The 17,357-nt window shown below is 42.1% G+C and overlaps 1 protein-coding gene across 1 annotated transcript in view; it reads right to left on the bottom strand.

The window, feature by feature from the left end:
- Positions 1 to 17,357, bottom strand: part of csgalnact1a (chondroitin sulfate N-acetylgalactosaminyltransferase 1a) — a 31,017-nt gene that overhangs the window by 13,229 nt on the left and 431 nt on the right. The window contains exons 2-4 of the mRNA XM_056403614.1: positions 5,418 to 6,751; positions 2,352 to 2,568; positions 14 to 115 (exon numbers count right to left, since the gene is read on the bottom strand). Coding sequence (XP_056259589.1) covers positions 14 to 115; positions 2,352 to 2,568; positions 5,418 to 6,222 — 1,124 coding nt within the window. The 5' untranslated portion in view covers positions 6,223 to 6,751. The remainder of the gene's footprint in view (positions 1 to 13; positions 116 to 2,351; positions 2,569 to 5,417; positions 6,752 to 17,357) is intronic.

Raw genomic sequence — 17,357 nt, 5'->3', positions numbered from 1 at the left:
GGTTCCAACCCACCTGGATGTGTTCTCCAGAGTGCTGCGGACTTCGCTCATCTGCTCTTTCCCAAAATACACCACCGTCAGATGGACCCGGCCGTCCTGACGCACACACACTTCCCTGTGCATAAACACAAACACACACAGGAAGGGACATTATGGATGAAAGCATTCTCAAACTGAAGAGAGGTGATTACATTCATGAGGAAAAATGTCAAGCATTTGCTGGATTTAGCTTCTTAATTGTAAGGAGTTTTATATATTATACATGGTGGATGAAACATACAATTAAAACAATAACGCCCCAGGAGTCTTGGAGATTGTGATGTGTTTTTTTCACTATTTCCTGACATTTATAGACTAAAGGATTAATTAATAAATAACAATAATTAAAAAAATCATGCAATCCTGACTCTCCTCATTCTGACACTATGCTAAGGCAGAAAGAGGGAAAGATTGTGTGTAAGTAAAAGAGAGACCAGGTGGGAGATGCCTGCGAGCACTTTGATGGAAACGTGTCAAATGTATCACACACATGCTGAAGATAATTCACCCTCCTCTCCCACAAGACGCACAAACATTTGTCTGAATTTTTCCCCGGAGCACATTGGGGAAAATGTCTCATAAAACTCAACTAGATGAACACAAGATGCTTAAAAATGACTGAATACATGCAGAGGGTACTGAGAAGTCATGAATAATACAATTCTGACTGTCATTATAGATGCTGTGTAAAAGACAGTATTATTTGAGGTAAGTAGGACCACAGAATAGGAAAAAAATCTGTTATAATTATTTTAACATGTAGTAAGAGCAATGTTTTCTTTTAAACTCCACAGAGCCTGTCTGCAAATGTTTGCTGTTTGTGTGAATTCACATTTTATCTCTTTATATTGCGCTGGGGAAACATACCACAGTGAATCAGAAATGCTGTTATTTTTGGGTCTAAATGTGTATAAAGAACATTTAATAAATATGCAGTTTCTCGCTGTTATCACCCCCTAAACTAACAGACAAACACACACACACATCCTTGTTTTACTATATTTGTGGGGACCCATCATCGACATTACACATTTCCAAGCCCCTTACCCTAACCTTAACAATCACAGCTGAATGCCTAATCCATACCTAATTCTAACCCTTAATCACCACGTCTGAACTCTCAAACAGCCATTTAAGCTTGTGGGGTTCAGCATTTTGGTCCCCACAAAGCTGTTGGACCCCACAAGTATGGTGGGTTCCAAGTTTTCGGACCCCATGAATATAATAAAACAAGCCCACCCACTCTCTCTCTCTCTCTCTCTCTCTCTCTCTCTCTCTCTCTCTCACACACACACACACACACACACACACACACACACACACACACACACACACACACACACACACACACACACACACACACACACACACACACACACCTACCTTTAATATGGATGAGGATAAAGTGTTTGCTCAGCGACTCGCTGACTCTTTCAAGTAAGTACACTTCTTGCTATGCTTTATATCAACTTCTGCTGGTCTGCCCAGGGGGGCATTTTAATGGGCTTCAACACTGCTACTAAGCAGGATTTACCATGTAAAAAGAGCTGTGATAAGCAGCAGCGGCAGCACAATAAATCACAGACATTAAGGAGGATGTTTCCATAGCTGATGGTGACGGACTGTGGCGCTGAAACAAGCACATTTTGCTGTTAGCTGATGAGTTTTGAGAGCTTGTCAAAATACGAATGTGATTTCTTTTTTTAAATTGACAGTAGTTATTCGTTTTAATTTCATCTTGCTGGGATCCGTTGACAAAAAAAATCAACCCTTCATAGTTTAGTTTCATCACATGCACATGGATGTCTGGAGCTGTTTGTGATGCATTGAAATGTATGAAATTACATTTCCTGTGGTCATGTAGTGACTGATATAAACTGAGCTACGAACTGTAGGGCTGTTTTTATTCATATTCCTGTCTGAATCACTTAAATCTCTCTCAGATTGTTTACATTCTGATTATGCATACCAGCACCAAAATAAATTCACTGATGATTTTGAAATGTTAATCACATGTACCTTCAGAAGAGAAAAAATAGCCTCTCTCATGTTAATTTTCTTTCCTCTAATCTCCCCACTTCTTGTCCCTGTCTCCCTGATCCCCAATTAAAATGTAAGACTGGAACCAAAACTGGGTTTGAATAACCGAGTATCACATTTTCCGAGAGAACCGCCTTGAATAATTTATTGTGGTGCTTTGGTCTCTGTCACAAACAATGTGACAGAGTCTCTGTCACAAACAATGTGACAGAGACCGAAGCGCAGTAAATAAATCAAGAATTCAAGAAAAAGGTTCAATCTTTGAGTCTCACCTGAAGTTCTGCATAAACTGCTTGAACTTGTCTGTGCGCTTGGACAGTGGGACGATGATGTTGATCGGGACGTTGGCTGTGTCCACCCTCTCGTTTTTCACCTTCATCAGCGGTCCAAAGGGACGGAAGAGGACCAGGCGTCTGAATTCATTACTCGACTCCCCTCTGAAGGTCAGCTCGTACAGCGTCCCTTTGTCCTTCTCTGTGCGAGTGATACCTGATGGGTGAGATGCAGAGACACAAACTCATGACCAATCAAACTTAAAAATACAGTGATAGTAATCCTGCATGTTTTTTTTGTGATAAAATCAGCACCGTACTGATGTAAACCAATATTATAAAGTAAATAAACCTGTTTAAAGGAACAGTTCGGGAAATGTGCTGGTTCAAGATCGATAGCAATTTCATATCTGTCCGTTAAACACGAAGCTACAGCTAGGAGATGTTTTTTTTTTTTTTAGCTTAGCATAAAGACTGCGAGCAGAAATAGCTAGCACTAACACAACTAATGTCCATGTTACACTACTGGATCTGTGACGCTGTGCTTAGATGGATAGATACTTTATTTATCCCCTAGAGGAAATTCATGTGGTACACTGCTATGAAGTAAGTATAATATTTACATATTTAACATGTATTCTTAGTTTAGCATGTTAACATGCTAACACTAAACCCCAAGTACAGCTGATGCTCAGGAATATCGTTAATTTTGAGGGTATTTGTTCATAAACCAACGTTTAAAAAACAGTTAAAAGATCACCAGTCATCCTGAGAGTAGCATGAATATCTACATGAAGTTGTAGTTTTGACTTTTTTTTGTTTTGTAGTTTGCAAGATGTGTAAAAGTGGCCTCTGCTTCCACTTTTTATGCTAAGCTAAGCTAATTATCTTCTGGCTCCATCTTAGTGAACACACAGCCATGAGAGTGGTATTGATCTTCTCTTTTAACTCTCAGCGGGAAAGGTTATATCACAGAATGTAAATGAAACCTGAGGTGGGGCTGATTCGATTCAGTTGCATATAGTGAGTTTAGTCACATTAGCTTCTTTGCCTGTTGTTCCTCTGTGCTTTTTCTTCATCACAATGATTTTGTTTTCCTAGTTTTCTCCAGGGTGCAGCTTTTGTTTAAACCCCTTGAGATTTCTGAGTTTCCAAGTTCAAAGGGTCATGTTTTCTTTTCCCAGTTAGTTAATATCTAATTTTAAAAAATGCACAAAAAATAAACGTCTTTCAAGGGAACATCATTTTTAGCATCAGTTGCACCATTATTTGAGTATGTGTCATCAATTCTCTGTGACAGCCTGATACTGTGTGTATATGTGGGGGGGGAAAGGAAAGGAAAAATAGGGCATATGAGGCCAAATGAGACATTGTCCATGCACACTGCTGCTGCTGCTGCAGGGCAAAGAGCCATAACCATACATACACATATAACACACACACACACTGAAAGAGAGGCTATTACGGTCATCAACACCATTTCTTTTTTGTTGCAGGCCTTGAGTCAGCTTGTTCCTCGAGAGAGAACGTTTTTTTTCAATTAACTTGCTATTACTTAGATTATTACTTGCAAATTGACCCACTGAGATCAGTGATGGTAGAAAGAAGAGGGAAATGGGAAACAGAAAGTTGGAAGTGAGACCAGAGAGAAAAGAAGCAGACAGGAGGAAAGAGGAAGAAAACACACAATTGGAAGGAAGCATGGTCTGCAAAGAGAGAGTCTGGATGACAGAAAAAGATCAGACAGACACACTCAAACAGAAGACAGTCAAAAAAAGAAGCGAGTGAACAGAAAGATGTCTGTGGGCTAAGATTTACAGCTGATAGCAGCTTGAATTAAGGCTTTCCTGTTATAGATTGGCCAGCTTCCTGTGATGGGAGGCTTCGTTTCCCATGGGGACACGATAAGCTTTCATTTAGTAAATATGTTGAACAATTTTGACTAAATGCATTCACTTCCTGTCTCTGTCTTTCTGTCTAAGTGAGAGCTCTCTGTCCCTTTCTGAGGACAGAACTCTGTGGTTGCATACCTCTAGTGTTTGTGTGCAGTTTCAGCTCACTAGGCTTGTGAATGCAGCCCTGACAGTTCTCTAAAGATGCTTTTGTCAGTCTGGACATCTAGATTGCTTTTCTCTTGTCTGCATGGTTGGATAAAAAGCAGCTTTTTCAAGATTTGCTTAAAATCAATTGCTAAATCCATTAAGGAGCATTAAGTACAAAATATGAACAGGAGGGAGTCGCAATTTCATTAAAAGCGAGCTGCACTCTACTGCTGACTGGCTGTAGAGGATGTTTGTTTGTTTTACACAGATGCAGAGAAATGTATGCAAATCTATGAAGATCACCTTCGCATAAACACACACTTAGATCACACGAGACCACACACAGGCTCATGCACATGCAAGAGGCTCCATATAGTGACCTATGGCTCATTTCCTCCGAGCTAGGTGCCCCTATTACTCACTTTTAAACCTCCACCCACTCACGCACTGAAGATGGTGACCTTCAAAGAGCAGCTCACGCACGAACACACACACACACACACACACACACACACACACACACTAAAATACCACGTTTGAAGAGATGCTCCTCTGTGAATCAGTAGCAGCTGTGTTCATTTCCTGAGGGTGTGATGATCAGAGCTGAGTAAAACAATCTAGGAGGATATCCCGGCTCTACTAGTACACAAGAACACTCACATGTTTCTGACCTTCCAGGGATTCATGTACCAAAAAGATCAAAGTAACTTAAGGTTGAAGAGGACACTGGAGTGTAGTGTTCTGACAAAAAGAACAAACTTGTTAATAATAGAAATGGAGTACACATAAAGTTTGAGAGGTTCACATTTCCAACCTTGTCTCCAGGAAATGACGTTTATATATAGAACTGATTTGTTTTCCCAAATATCCCGTGCTGGCAAACGTCACATTGAGAGATTGTGGTTGCCGTTAACTCAGTTATCACATTTTCCTGGGATGTGGAGGGTGTACAAAGCACAAGACTGTGTTTAGATTTAGGTAACAAAAGCTTGTTAAGGTTAAAGATGTGTGTGTGTGTCCTCACCTTCTATGAAGTCAGACGGTGCGTAAACTTTGCTGGCCTTTTCCGCCGCACCCCTGCCGTCCTGCTGGGATGAAGGTGTGTTGAGGCTGTGCAGAGCCATCTCCAGCACCTCCCCCAGCTCCTCCCTCTTGTCCTTCCTCACTGGCTTCTCCTCGGGGTGACGCGTCAGCCCCATCTCCAGCTGGTACACCCTCTGAAGGGTGAAACTCTCAAATGGCACCACCGCATACTCACTGGGGAGCCTGATGCCGGCTGTCACCTCGGCCTTTGACAGCTGGCTCTTCAGGAACTCCTGGAGATCAGCCTGCTGGCTCTTGGCTCCCGGTGCCTCCCCGAGACCACCTCCCTGAGCCCTGGCTTCCTGTCCCTCTGCTGTGCCCCTGGCGGCTCTCTTCAGGCTCTCCTGCACTCCTTTCAGCTGCTGGCTGCGCTCCTGCAAAGCCTCCTTCAGCTGAGCGATCTCCCTCTTCAAGGAGGTGATATGGAGCCGGTGCTGCTCCTCACGCTCCTGGAGGAGCACCTGGTACGACTGGACACCTGGTGATCCACCACTTTGAGCAGGCCCAGCTCCAGCTCCTCCTGTCCCACCAGCCCCTGCTCCAATCCCCGGCCCTGTGCCCCCCAGGCTGGGGTGATTGGGTCCAGCACGGGGTAAAGCATGACTCAGCAGAGGGTCATCGGAGTGTGGAGGGCTGCAGGTCATCACATAGAGCAGTGAGAGGGAGCAGCAGAGGAGCACCAGCACGCCCCCAACACGGGAGACCCAGGCTAGCAGTCCACGCCGCAACATTGCTGCATGTAGCATCCAAACTCACTCCTCTGAGTTAAACAGCCATCCACACACACACACAGACACAGAAATATCATGTAACCTCACACACTCCAGCCTCTATGATAAGAGCCCATTTGTGATTATGTTCCATCACCCAGTGAGGAGGCGGGCTACTTATCGGTGTGAGGTCATTTAATCTGAATTAGGTCATTGCCTCTCCACTGCCTGAGATTGTAACTTGTTTTGTCATTGGCAAAATAAATGTATGACGCTCACAAGCTGTTAAAAAAGCACCTTTTCTCTTTCTGCTGGTGCAATTAGCTCCATGGTCTGCTAGAAGACTGTCCCAGACGCTGTTACATCATCTATCACTCATATGTGACTCATCTGTTCAAATGTGCTCCAACTGTCTCAGTCAGTCCATCGCGTCCTGTTCCTGTCTGCATGCCTGCGTCTTGAGATGACTGAGTATGAAGCTGGCTGATGCACTGAAAGAAAAATGTTATCTTCCATGTGAAGGCAAATGCTCGGTGGTCAGCGGGGGTTTCTCCATGTTGTTTTCCTGAGAACAGAGACAGAGAGTTGGTCATTAGAGAGATAGTCATTCTTCCCGTCTTGACTTCCTCCGACTCCATCTCATTACCGTTTGCTGCGTCACTCGAAACAAATCAGAAACATGCCAGACTGCTTTGACATGTTAGTTTAGGATGGCAGAGGGTTTAACTGCCTACGCCAAACTAAGCATTCCTCTAGGACTACAGCTCCTGGAAAACAATGTTGTCACTGATGTGTGTGTGAATATGAGGCAGTGTGCAGGGGTGTGTGTGCGTGTTTGACAGTGTAGGATCTGTGTGTTTTTGTGAGAGTGTGTGTTGGGTAGATACACAGCAAAGAAACTAGGACATATACCTGTGTATATAACTGGACTATATACCCATTCGGTGAATGTAGTGACATACTGTCAGACAGCTCTCTATCTATGTCCTTGCTAATTTAAAACCATTACACTCATCTTGAAGCATTTTTTAATGTGGCGTTTTAGTGACTCATACAAAGGCAACATTTCTAAATGAAGGTTTTTTTAAACCTTGGGTGCAAATCCGTCTCTGTGTGCTCCAGTTTCCTCCCACAATCCAAAGACATGTAGCGTAGATTAATATAAATAACCCATCGGTGTGATTACGAATGGTTGTCTCTCTGTAAGGCCTGTGACACACTGGCAAACTGTCTCGGTAGAGAGTTGTGAGTTGGGATAGGCGACCTTGCAAAGGATATGTGAGTATTGATAACGGATGGACTGTGTTCTGGATAGGCATTAAAAATTAGGCCATGGTGGCCTAATGATTAAAGAGTTATACCACATAACCTTGGTATCCATGGTTTGAACCCATGTGAATAAGTATACAGGGATAACAAACAAACTAAATTCTAAGAAACAGAATTACACTGTATGTTTTTTTTCTTTCTATAATATTATTTTTTTCTTAAGAAATACTGGATACTTTGATTTTTTCAGGCCTCTAAAAATGTTAAAAAGGATTCTATCTAAAATAGAAAAAAGTCACTCCTTGCTTGAAATGCTCATGGTTCATGACCACACTAAGGCCATAACCTGTGATCAGTGGTCACAAGTTTACATTTTGCTTGTTTACACTGAACCAAACAACGTGGCGTAACGTGTAACACAACAGCGTTGGAGTCTGTCTCTTTTAAACAGATGTTGATCCAGCCCTGTGACTAATTCTGCTGCTGGCTTATGGCTGGAAAACAATCCCACTCAATTCCCTGTTCTAACCCTTTATACAAAATGTTGAGGAGGAATAAAGGCATTCCCGCCTTGAACAGGCTGTATGAAAGAGGCTATAGTTTAATTTTATGGGATCATTAGCCAAAAAGTGGATGATAATGTTATCGTAATATGATCGTAAAGAAATATAGCCAAAAATATAAGATAAAGACAGTAGACATTGTCTCGTATCCAACACCAGCCTAGAAAAACGTGAGCGACGCTGAATGAGTTTATTTTCATGTTTTTTCTGGGTAAGTGGTTGAGTGTTTGAGTTACAGTACGTATCTGTAAATGTATCTCTGTGTATCAGTCTTGGTCTCTCTTGACTCCCCACACAGTCAGCTCTTTTACAGGGCTGCCAGATGCCAAGCCGACTGAAAGGATTAGTATATGGCAGGAGTGAATACTGGACTGTGCTCCAACAGACGGCTGAATCAGGAGAGACAGGGCGTCTCTCCAGCAGGACCTCCACTGCGGACTCAGAAAATGTTTGAGGGGAGGGTGCTCAGGGAGAAGTGGTCGAGTGAGTGAGTGAGTTGGAGTGATGGAGTATCATCTTTTCAATTACAGGAAAATCCCTCATGATGTCATTATATGAAGCCATAAATCCTACGAAAAATATGGCATGACATTAATGGTGTGGTAGGAGTTTAATCACTTTCTTTCTTTCACAAGCGGCTCTCATTAGTTTTTCATAACCATGTGATTGGAGGCTGGGAAACTCCTTTAAATAATTACATCACTTCTCCCTGATGACTTCGACTTTCCCGGTTTCATGATTTCCTGTAACACACAGCTACACTTGCGCTAATGCCAGTGAAAGTGACCACAAGCCATTCACACAAATGAGAGCATGCACTTAGCTCTGACATTGTGAAGGTCAATTTGCCTTTTCATTGAGGAGCAAATGCATTACTTTACATCTTTAACTACAGTAAGCCTGATGTCGGCAGTTACAGAGGGAGCAGTGACACTTATCGGCACACAAAAATCACCAACAGTAATATTCTGCTGTCAAATTTTAAATGACGAGCAGCTAATGTTTGACTTTAACACACATCTTTCATTCTTTTCTGCTGAGAGATCGCTCTCTAAATATTGAAATTAATACACTGTGTAACACAACATAAAATGAGCATATTATTTTAAAATAACTTGTTTTCATTATCGATTAATCTATTAATTACTTTTCTGACTAAGAGAATCAGCCAGCCTGGCTCTTTTAAAAGCCAAAAAAAAAAAGAAAAAGAAAAAAGAGCAAAACAACAAAAACTCACTAATTAACAAATTATATGTACGTTGTTTAATGCATACAAAAAAATCACTTCAGGCAGAGTAACGCTCGCTATCTCTCTCTGCTTCCAGTCTTTACGCTAAGATAAACTAACCATCTCCTGGCTGTACCTCCATTTAGTGTATTGATAGATAAGAGACTGTTATTCCTTTAAATGATTATTACTGGTCATTCTGTTCAACTAATGATTTCAGCACTAGTACAAAACATATTAAAAAATATGGTATACTGATGTTATACATGATACTGAAACAATAATGATGCATGTCTCTACTAGACAGCGCTGTATTTCTTCTCTGTGACATTGCTGAGACACTCTGCTTTTAGAAGCAACTGCCAAATATATCACAAACACAATAGGAGACGATCCTCGGCGGCGAAGCAGTCAGTCCCTGCTGTAAAGTTATGAGAGAAAGATTCATCACCGGAGAGGAAACTGGTGTGACTAAGATTTATGAGCAGAGACTCGCAGAGACTCACAGTCAAACCACTGAGTCTCATCGAGAATGAATGAGTTGATTCAGCCCTGGTTATTTGACTCCCTGTGGGGAAAGGCATGGCTGCAACACAGGAACACTGGCAGCTAAATAATCATGTTTGATTTTATTGCTGCTGGGATGTCTGAACAGGTGTCTCTAATTTCCTGCTTTGTGTTGCTGTTGTTGTGTCCATGTAAAACCTATCTTTATCTTTATTGAAGGTGTACGTGTTTGTTTAGATGTGATATTTTATTTCTTTTACACAAACTGTGTAAGGCAATCATTATTATATGAGATATAAAGAATCCACAAAGAAGACACCATGGATTTTAAAATCTATCTAATAAATTTTAGTAGTGGCCATTAGCCCTATGAAGAAGTCAAAATATAGTCTGTCTTGTACTTTAGTTTATGACCAGATACTATTAACAGTCCCACCAACCTCAGCTGTACTTAAGTTTAGATTAGAAAATGTTAGCATGCTAACACACTAAACTAAGTTGGTGGACATGTTAAACTTTGGACTCTTAGCCTTGTGAAAGCAGCTATAATTGGACAGAGTGTATCAAGTGACAATATGAAAACAATATCACAACGTGAAAAGTATCGCTTGTAGTGATGAACCTTCAGAAAACTATCAACTGAATCTACAGCTCCCCTCAGCTTTACTGAGTCTTACAGCAAGTTTCAACTCATTGTTAAGCTTTCCGAACCACAACTTTACTGTTCTGATTCACTCTCACCGCTCCCACCGCTTGTTCTCGCACTAGCAGGCATCTGTTTTCTGTGAAAAAGCTCTAATAAACCCACTGCACACTATCCATGCTCAGCACCAAACAGCAGTCACACAGTCACAGTCAGAGACTGGTGAACAAGGTGGAGCATTTAGCTGCCAAAGAGCCAGATATTTCCCTCAGGAGTTGGTGGAGACCAAAAACAGAGCTAAAAGAGAGTAAATATCAGACTTACATTCATCAGGTGAACAGAGACCTGACTCCAAATGAATGCTTACGTTGCTCTGTATCTGAAGGATGTGCAAATAAACAGTTTGCAACCAAGTTCACCATATCACCTTAAAAGGTGATGGTATGTCAGTTGTGTTTCCTCTAGACAGTTTTTCACTTGTGTTTCAGTTCATCTCTACAGTATTTTATCTGAATATTGTACAGAAAACTGTGTTGATGAAAGACTTAAGCTTCATCCAAGAATCAAAGTGAAGATTTCCAGTAAACTCAAACTGACACTGAGAGGAAATTACACCATTTGACTGTGAGTTTTTGTTTGGCACCTACCACAACACCCTGTGCTGACTTCGCCCAATACTGTGCACAATTTTTATGTTATAATTATTTTTACAGTACATTTCCAATTTCAACAGAAACAAAAGTCACTCTCATGATATTCAACAGTTCCTGTTTTCTCTCAGTGTGGGACTGCGACTTCCCTCTCTAACTCTGTGCCTGGCACCTGATAACAGTTTCCTGCTGTTTGTTTCAACCTTAACTTTTGGTGCTGCTCTGACACAGCCTCTAATCGAAGGTCTCATGGAACTGCATTCGCCGAAGACTCCTTTGCATAACACAGCTTATACATCTTCATGCTATAGAAGCACTGTCAAGCTTGTTTACCAACAGAGAAACAAGGCAGAGGATACATTTCCTCCACTTCCTGAGATGACATAACTGATAAATGTGTTTTCCTGCTTATCACATATTTCATTCTCTCGGCTAGAAATAGAAACAGAGATGCGGAGATGAGTGTGGGAGAGGGTCAGAGACAGAGAGATGAAATAAATAATCAGGCTGTCATAAAGAAGAGAAAAAGAGAGAGGAGAAAGAGAATGATTTAGTGTCTGGCGACCGGAGATGTTTCCAAAGCTGAGCTCTGCAGCGTCTGGTTCAGCCTCCGAAATCACTTCCTCCCCTCCTGCTGCAGCTTCCTGCCCACAGGGCATTTCTCTGTGTGTGTGTGTGTGTGTGTGTGTGTGTGTGTGTGTGTGTGTGTGTGTGTGTGTGTGTGTGCTTCAGTTTGTGTATATCTATGTGGGAATATGTGTATGTTTGTATCTGTAGTAGTACTGAGTGCTGAGTGAGGAGTGGGAGCTGCAGGAGTCTGCTGTGGGAAAACAAGAAAGAATGAATTTCTTTCTCAGGCCTACGCCCCATCTCTGGTTGACAGTCACACTAGTACAGCAGAAATCACACACAGGTGACAGGTTATCTTTCTACTACAGCCCACACAGGTCAACCTTTACATGTCCTTTAAATGTCTGAGGCATCGAAGAAAAAAAACCTTGTGACCCTCTCATCATAAAAAATGTAGCATCTTAGCCCTGCTGTTGGATTTGAAGAGCAGATTCTCTTTGCTCTCTGCTGGTGTTTAATAAATTCGACCCCACTCTTAAAGAATAATGTATGCACTGACGACATACTGTATATCGTCTTTTCAAATGCAAAAGCTATTTACAGATGCATTAATTGAGTGTGTGTGAAAGAGGCTGTGAGTGAGAACTCAGGAAAGAGTGAAAACAGACCATCAGAGCAAAAACCAAAGAGGAAACATGTTGACTTTAAAGGATCTTATCAGTTATTTTGCACATTTTATCTCTTAAAGTGCTAATGATGTTCGAATGTATGCTCGAGAGTTTGAGAGTTTTAAAAAAACATTTTGTTCCCTCTGTTCCAGGGAGCCATTCTTTTAAATTTCATTTCTGCATGGTATGAAAATCTATTAGCAGACTAATGAAACTTACTTAGGCTGTGTAATCCATCACAGTGAACATCAAGTCTGCATTAAGTTTTGCCATTGTTTCATAATAATGATTGCAAGGTTAATCAGTTTAATGGAGTACTCCACTGATTTAGTCCTGCATAAAGTTGGGGGACTTGAAAGAGAGAAAATTAAAATAGTAATAATAATAATAATAATAATAATCTGGAAGGAATCTGTGCAGTTGAAGCTGAACCTGGATTTACAGCTGTGTGTCTGTCAAGTGTGTTAGGGTTTTACTGTATAGTAGCTACAACGCCTACGCACGTAACCTCTGTGACACAAGTGAATGATGAGGCTACAGCAGCTGTAAGTGCGACTGGTGGGTGTGGTCAAACACTGTTTCTGTGTTTTCTACTACAAGTCTCTGACGTCAGTGGAGATTATTCTACAAATCTCTCCTTCACTGTAGGAGTTAACTCCTGTTAACCCCTCGTGTCAGGTACAAATGTGGCTTAAAATATCCAGACTTATCCAGACCTCTTAGCTCCAAAAACACTAAATCCTACATTTCACATCAATCGGCCAAAATACATTTTTTCACAGCACACATTTTCATTTGTCACAGCACAGTTGATAATATCGTAAGCACACAAATAGTAACATGAACAACAGCCAACCTGCCCCTTCCTGAGTGGGTAAGCTTTTTAAACAGACCTGTGATTTTTCCTGTCTAAATGTCTCCTCTGAAAAAGATCCATAGTGACTCTTTGTTAGACCATCTTCACCTGATAACCTCCCAGATATGTGTAACTCCAAACCCCCGCCTCATAACGCAGCCTTATTGTTTTTCTCACACTTGACAAATCCTCCAGAGCCGCGGAAGATATTATACAATCTTGTTCACAGACTTCAGTGGTCTGAATGATGAGCAAACTGATCTTGATGTATAAAATGAAGGGAGTTCCCTTTCTACGTGTTGACTGATTTGAACAGTTTGCACCACATTACCTCGCCACAATAACGTAACTTTGACAAAAATGAACGAAGACTTGATGTTGAGCAAAGAGGGATTACATAACTAACGCCAGTTACGAGAAATTGCTGAGCGGCGGAAAAATGTCTAAAACACAATTGTTAGCTGTTGTGTTAAGTATACTGTATTAACATGAAACCATTGGTTCAGTCCTTTAAAAATGTCAAGCCTGCCTTCTCTTTAAACTTCTAATTCCTCAGCCAGTACACATCCATAAAGTACACACATCCACACGTTTATATGGCAGAGCATGGATGCATTTGTCTTTTAAACAGCACCCCTCCTCCCTAACCCTCTCCTCCCAAACACATCCACTAACTCTGTGTAAGTGGCCTCTGCGATCACTGCAAACAACCTGATAAACCACTGAACTGTCCATGTTTAAGCTCCCCTCCATACTGTCAGTCCATGTCTCACCGCAGCCTCTTGCAGGCTGTGTATGTTGTTGTAGTTCAAGGACGTTAATGCATTTATGTGCATGTTGGCCTCAGTGAATGTCAGGGCTTCTTCTCAGACAGCTCTGTCTGAACCTGCCCTCCGGCTATCTCACTGTAAAAATGAGGAATGTCCTTTAGGGAGGGAGGTAAACGAGGAGGAGAGGGAGAGGGGAGTGGAGGAGAGGAGAGGAGAGTGAGAGGAGAGGAGAGGGGAGGGGAGGAGAGGAGAGGAGAGGGAGAGGGAGAGGGAGAGGGAGAGGAGAGGAGAGGGGAGGGGAGGAGAGGAGAGGAGAGGGAGAGGGAGAGGAGAGGAGAGGAGAGGAGAGTGAGAGGAGAGGAGAGGGGAGGGGAGGAGAGGAGAGGAGAGGGAGAGGGAGAGGGAGAGGGAGAGGAGAGGAGAGGAGAGGGAGAGGAGAGGAGAGGGAGAGGAGAGATTAATTAAGATAAATTTTAAAAATGAGTGGAAAAAAGGAGGCTGGCGGGACTGTCAACTGTGCCCACAGATTACTTGAGGGCAGCTACTAAGCAGCGAGATTAGATATATGGTGTGAGGAGAAAATGAAGAGCAGAGAGAAGTCAGTATAAAGTGAGCGTGTGGGAGGGGAAGAAAGAGCACGAGGCAGAGAAAGGTTTCTTTGATGTCTCTTGTCCCCTCAGGTGATTCTCCCTCCCATTCATTAGGGGCCCGTTTCCCCGGAACCTTCCTGTCGACGTGCCATCTGGAAGGCCCTTAAAAAAAAAACAAAAAAAAAAACACTATACTCCTCTACTTCACTACAAGCGCCCCGTGTTAACATTCGCCTGCCTGCCTCCCTCCCACCTACCCTCCTCCTCCACCATCCTCCTCCCCTCTCCCTCTCTCTATGTTGGTCCTCAAAGTGTCTCATTTCTTCACAGTTAGGTTTGATTGTATCAGATGAAACTTTAATGGTCCCCTGCAGAAAACGGGTAATTTCAGCGGCAGAGAATGTAGATAGACGGACGGATGGACGGACTGATAGATAGATAGATAGATAGATAGATAGACAGATTAGTTGCAGCCCTAGTGTTACCGCACATGATCATAGACAGAGTACGTCAAGAACAGAGCCTGACCAATACATCACCATTCATTACATCATAACTGCACTAATCAATATTTTGACATTAACAGTGGATCAAATGACGATGTGTAATGTGAAAAATACACCTCCCACTGCAGTTTCCTCAGCCCCTCCAGAATAAATAAATACTATTGGCCAATGAAGAGTCCGAGGATTTTTTCAGTCTCAAATATAGAAATCACGATCAGCCTCAAAATTCCAGTGTTGGTCAAACCAGAACTTCCAAACATATGTTTGAGGTAATTTAGAAACAGCATCACAATCAGATACTTCACAGAGATCAGGTTTCCCAACTGCACAAGATCCGAGTCACAATAACTAAATTTGAGGGATCCTTATCGTGTTGATCAGCTGATATAGGGTTTATTGACTTCAAAAATCCAGCATCAGTCAGGCTAAAGAATAAGCAGATGTGTTTAAAGACAGAGCATCTGTCAGCCATCAGAAACAAGTTCCTCTGATTTCAATCCAAAATGGACAGTGGAGACCACAAACGTCGATTTTAATGGTCGGCGGAGTCAAAAACAATCTGTGATCCACACAAAGACATAAACCAATGATACAATAACAAGCACCACCCAGTTCCACAGTGTGCCCTGTACTCTATGTCTGTGCTGAGAGGAGAAACTAGTGGGCACTCCCTCATTCGGTTAAACACAATGACAAACCACAATACAATCCTGATAGGAATTATGATGCAGTATAATAAATCTTAGTTTGTACAGAAAGACACTCCCTTTGTCGCATGCTTCACAGTTGTTGAGAGTGATTTTACGAGCCAACAGTTATGAATAGCTGATACTAGAGATGGCAAGAGAGGAAACAACTGAGGTTGACACAAAACGACTGAAGCCACTGTGTCCACGAATAACAACTGCTCATCCCACAGCCTGAGCCACTCACCTTCAATTCAAAGCACCGTCACAATTGCTCATCCCCACCTCTGCCACTTGTGTGACAGAGCTTCATCGACTTTATCCTACAGAAATGTTTGTTGGGCAAAATGCTGCAAGTGGAGAAAGACGTTAATGAGTGCGAGCCAAGTTCAGCCAGAGCGAGAGCTCATTACTTCCCTCTTCTCACTGAACAGTAAACCACCACACGGCTGTTGCATTGCTAAACTGCAGCCTGTCCTACATGCAAAGGTAAAGGCTTGTGCTTTGGCTTCAAAGCAGTTAAAACAGGTCTTTGTGATGTTTACAGCAATAACTGCAACTTCAGCCAGCTCCACGCTCTGCTGTTGACAATTTATACTGGTTTTACATGAGTGAAATTGACAGTCATCCCTTGAGGCAATACACCCGTCAGTGCCGTTCATAAGGTCTCCATTTAATCTAATAGATTTTTGTAAAGCGGCATCATCTAGATGAGCAAAGGCAAATGTAATATCATCAGGGGTAATTTGTCAATACGCTGCAGGGACGTTACATCAGCGCCGTTAAAATGTCACTGGGTGAATGTCCTAAAAGATTCTGTTATCTGATCTGTGAAACATGAGAATACATGTACAGCTGTACAGCAACACAAAGCCAGAACACACACACACAGACACACACACACACACAGACACACACACACACACACACACACACACACACACACACACACACACACACACACACACACACACACACACACAGACTCACAGACATGCATCAAACACACATCTAGGACACATGCACTCATGTATTAAGCATCCTAAAGGGGCAACGTTATCTTCCAGGCACAGTCAGCACACATATGTCATCATGTATCACATCATTCAGTCACTCATATAGGGTAAAATAATTTAGATATTGAGTATGTGAGTATGTGTACACTCCTTTCAAGTCCTTCTCTTCTCTGCTTGCTAAACAACCTCAAATCCCACATAATCTCCACTTTCATTCTTCCAACATGAGGAAAAACAACTCTGCCAGCTTGCAAACCAAATATTTCAGGGTGCTAGGTGCCTGTTAGTGAATGCACTAAGCAGGATTAGTGCCATTTTCCCTGATAAAATCTCCAGCCCGCTCAGTGTTGTGCTGTGTATACTGTATGCATGTGAGTGAGATGCAGAGGAACACAGTGCAAAAGCCTGCACTTTCACTGAGTGCATATAATTTTATTATCTGGGTCTACCCACTACAAATTACTGTGGGTGGTTTTGGTTTTTTAAATCCATGTTTTACTTTCATCTGACCTAAAACATGACTCACATACTGACAGCCTGGCTGTGCTGTAACAATATTTGCTGTTTCATTTACATTAAATATGCCAGAAATTTGTGGACACACAATTAAACACAGAGAAAAGCAAATTGAACCCACATTTTTGCCAGT

This window comes from Seriola aureovittata, chromosome 18, assembly GCF_021018895.1.
Source record: "Seriola aureovittata isolate HTS-2021-v1 ecotype China chromosome 18, ASM2101889v1, whole genome shotgun sequence".
NCBI lineage: Eukaryota > Metazoa > Chordata > Actinopteri > Carangiformes > Carangidae > Seriola > Seriola aureovittata.
Note: the sequence above shows the minus strand (reverse complement) of the source record. Positions and strands in the feature narration are given on the sequence as shown.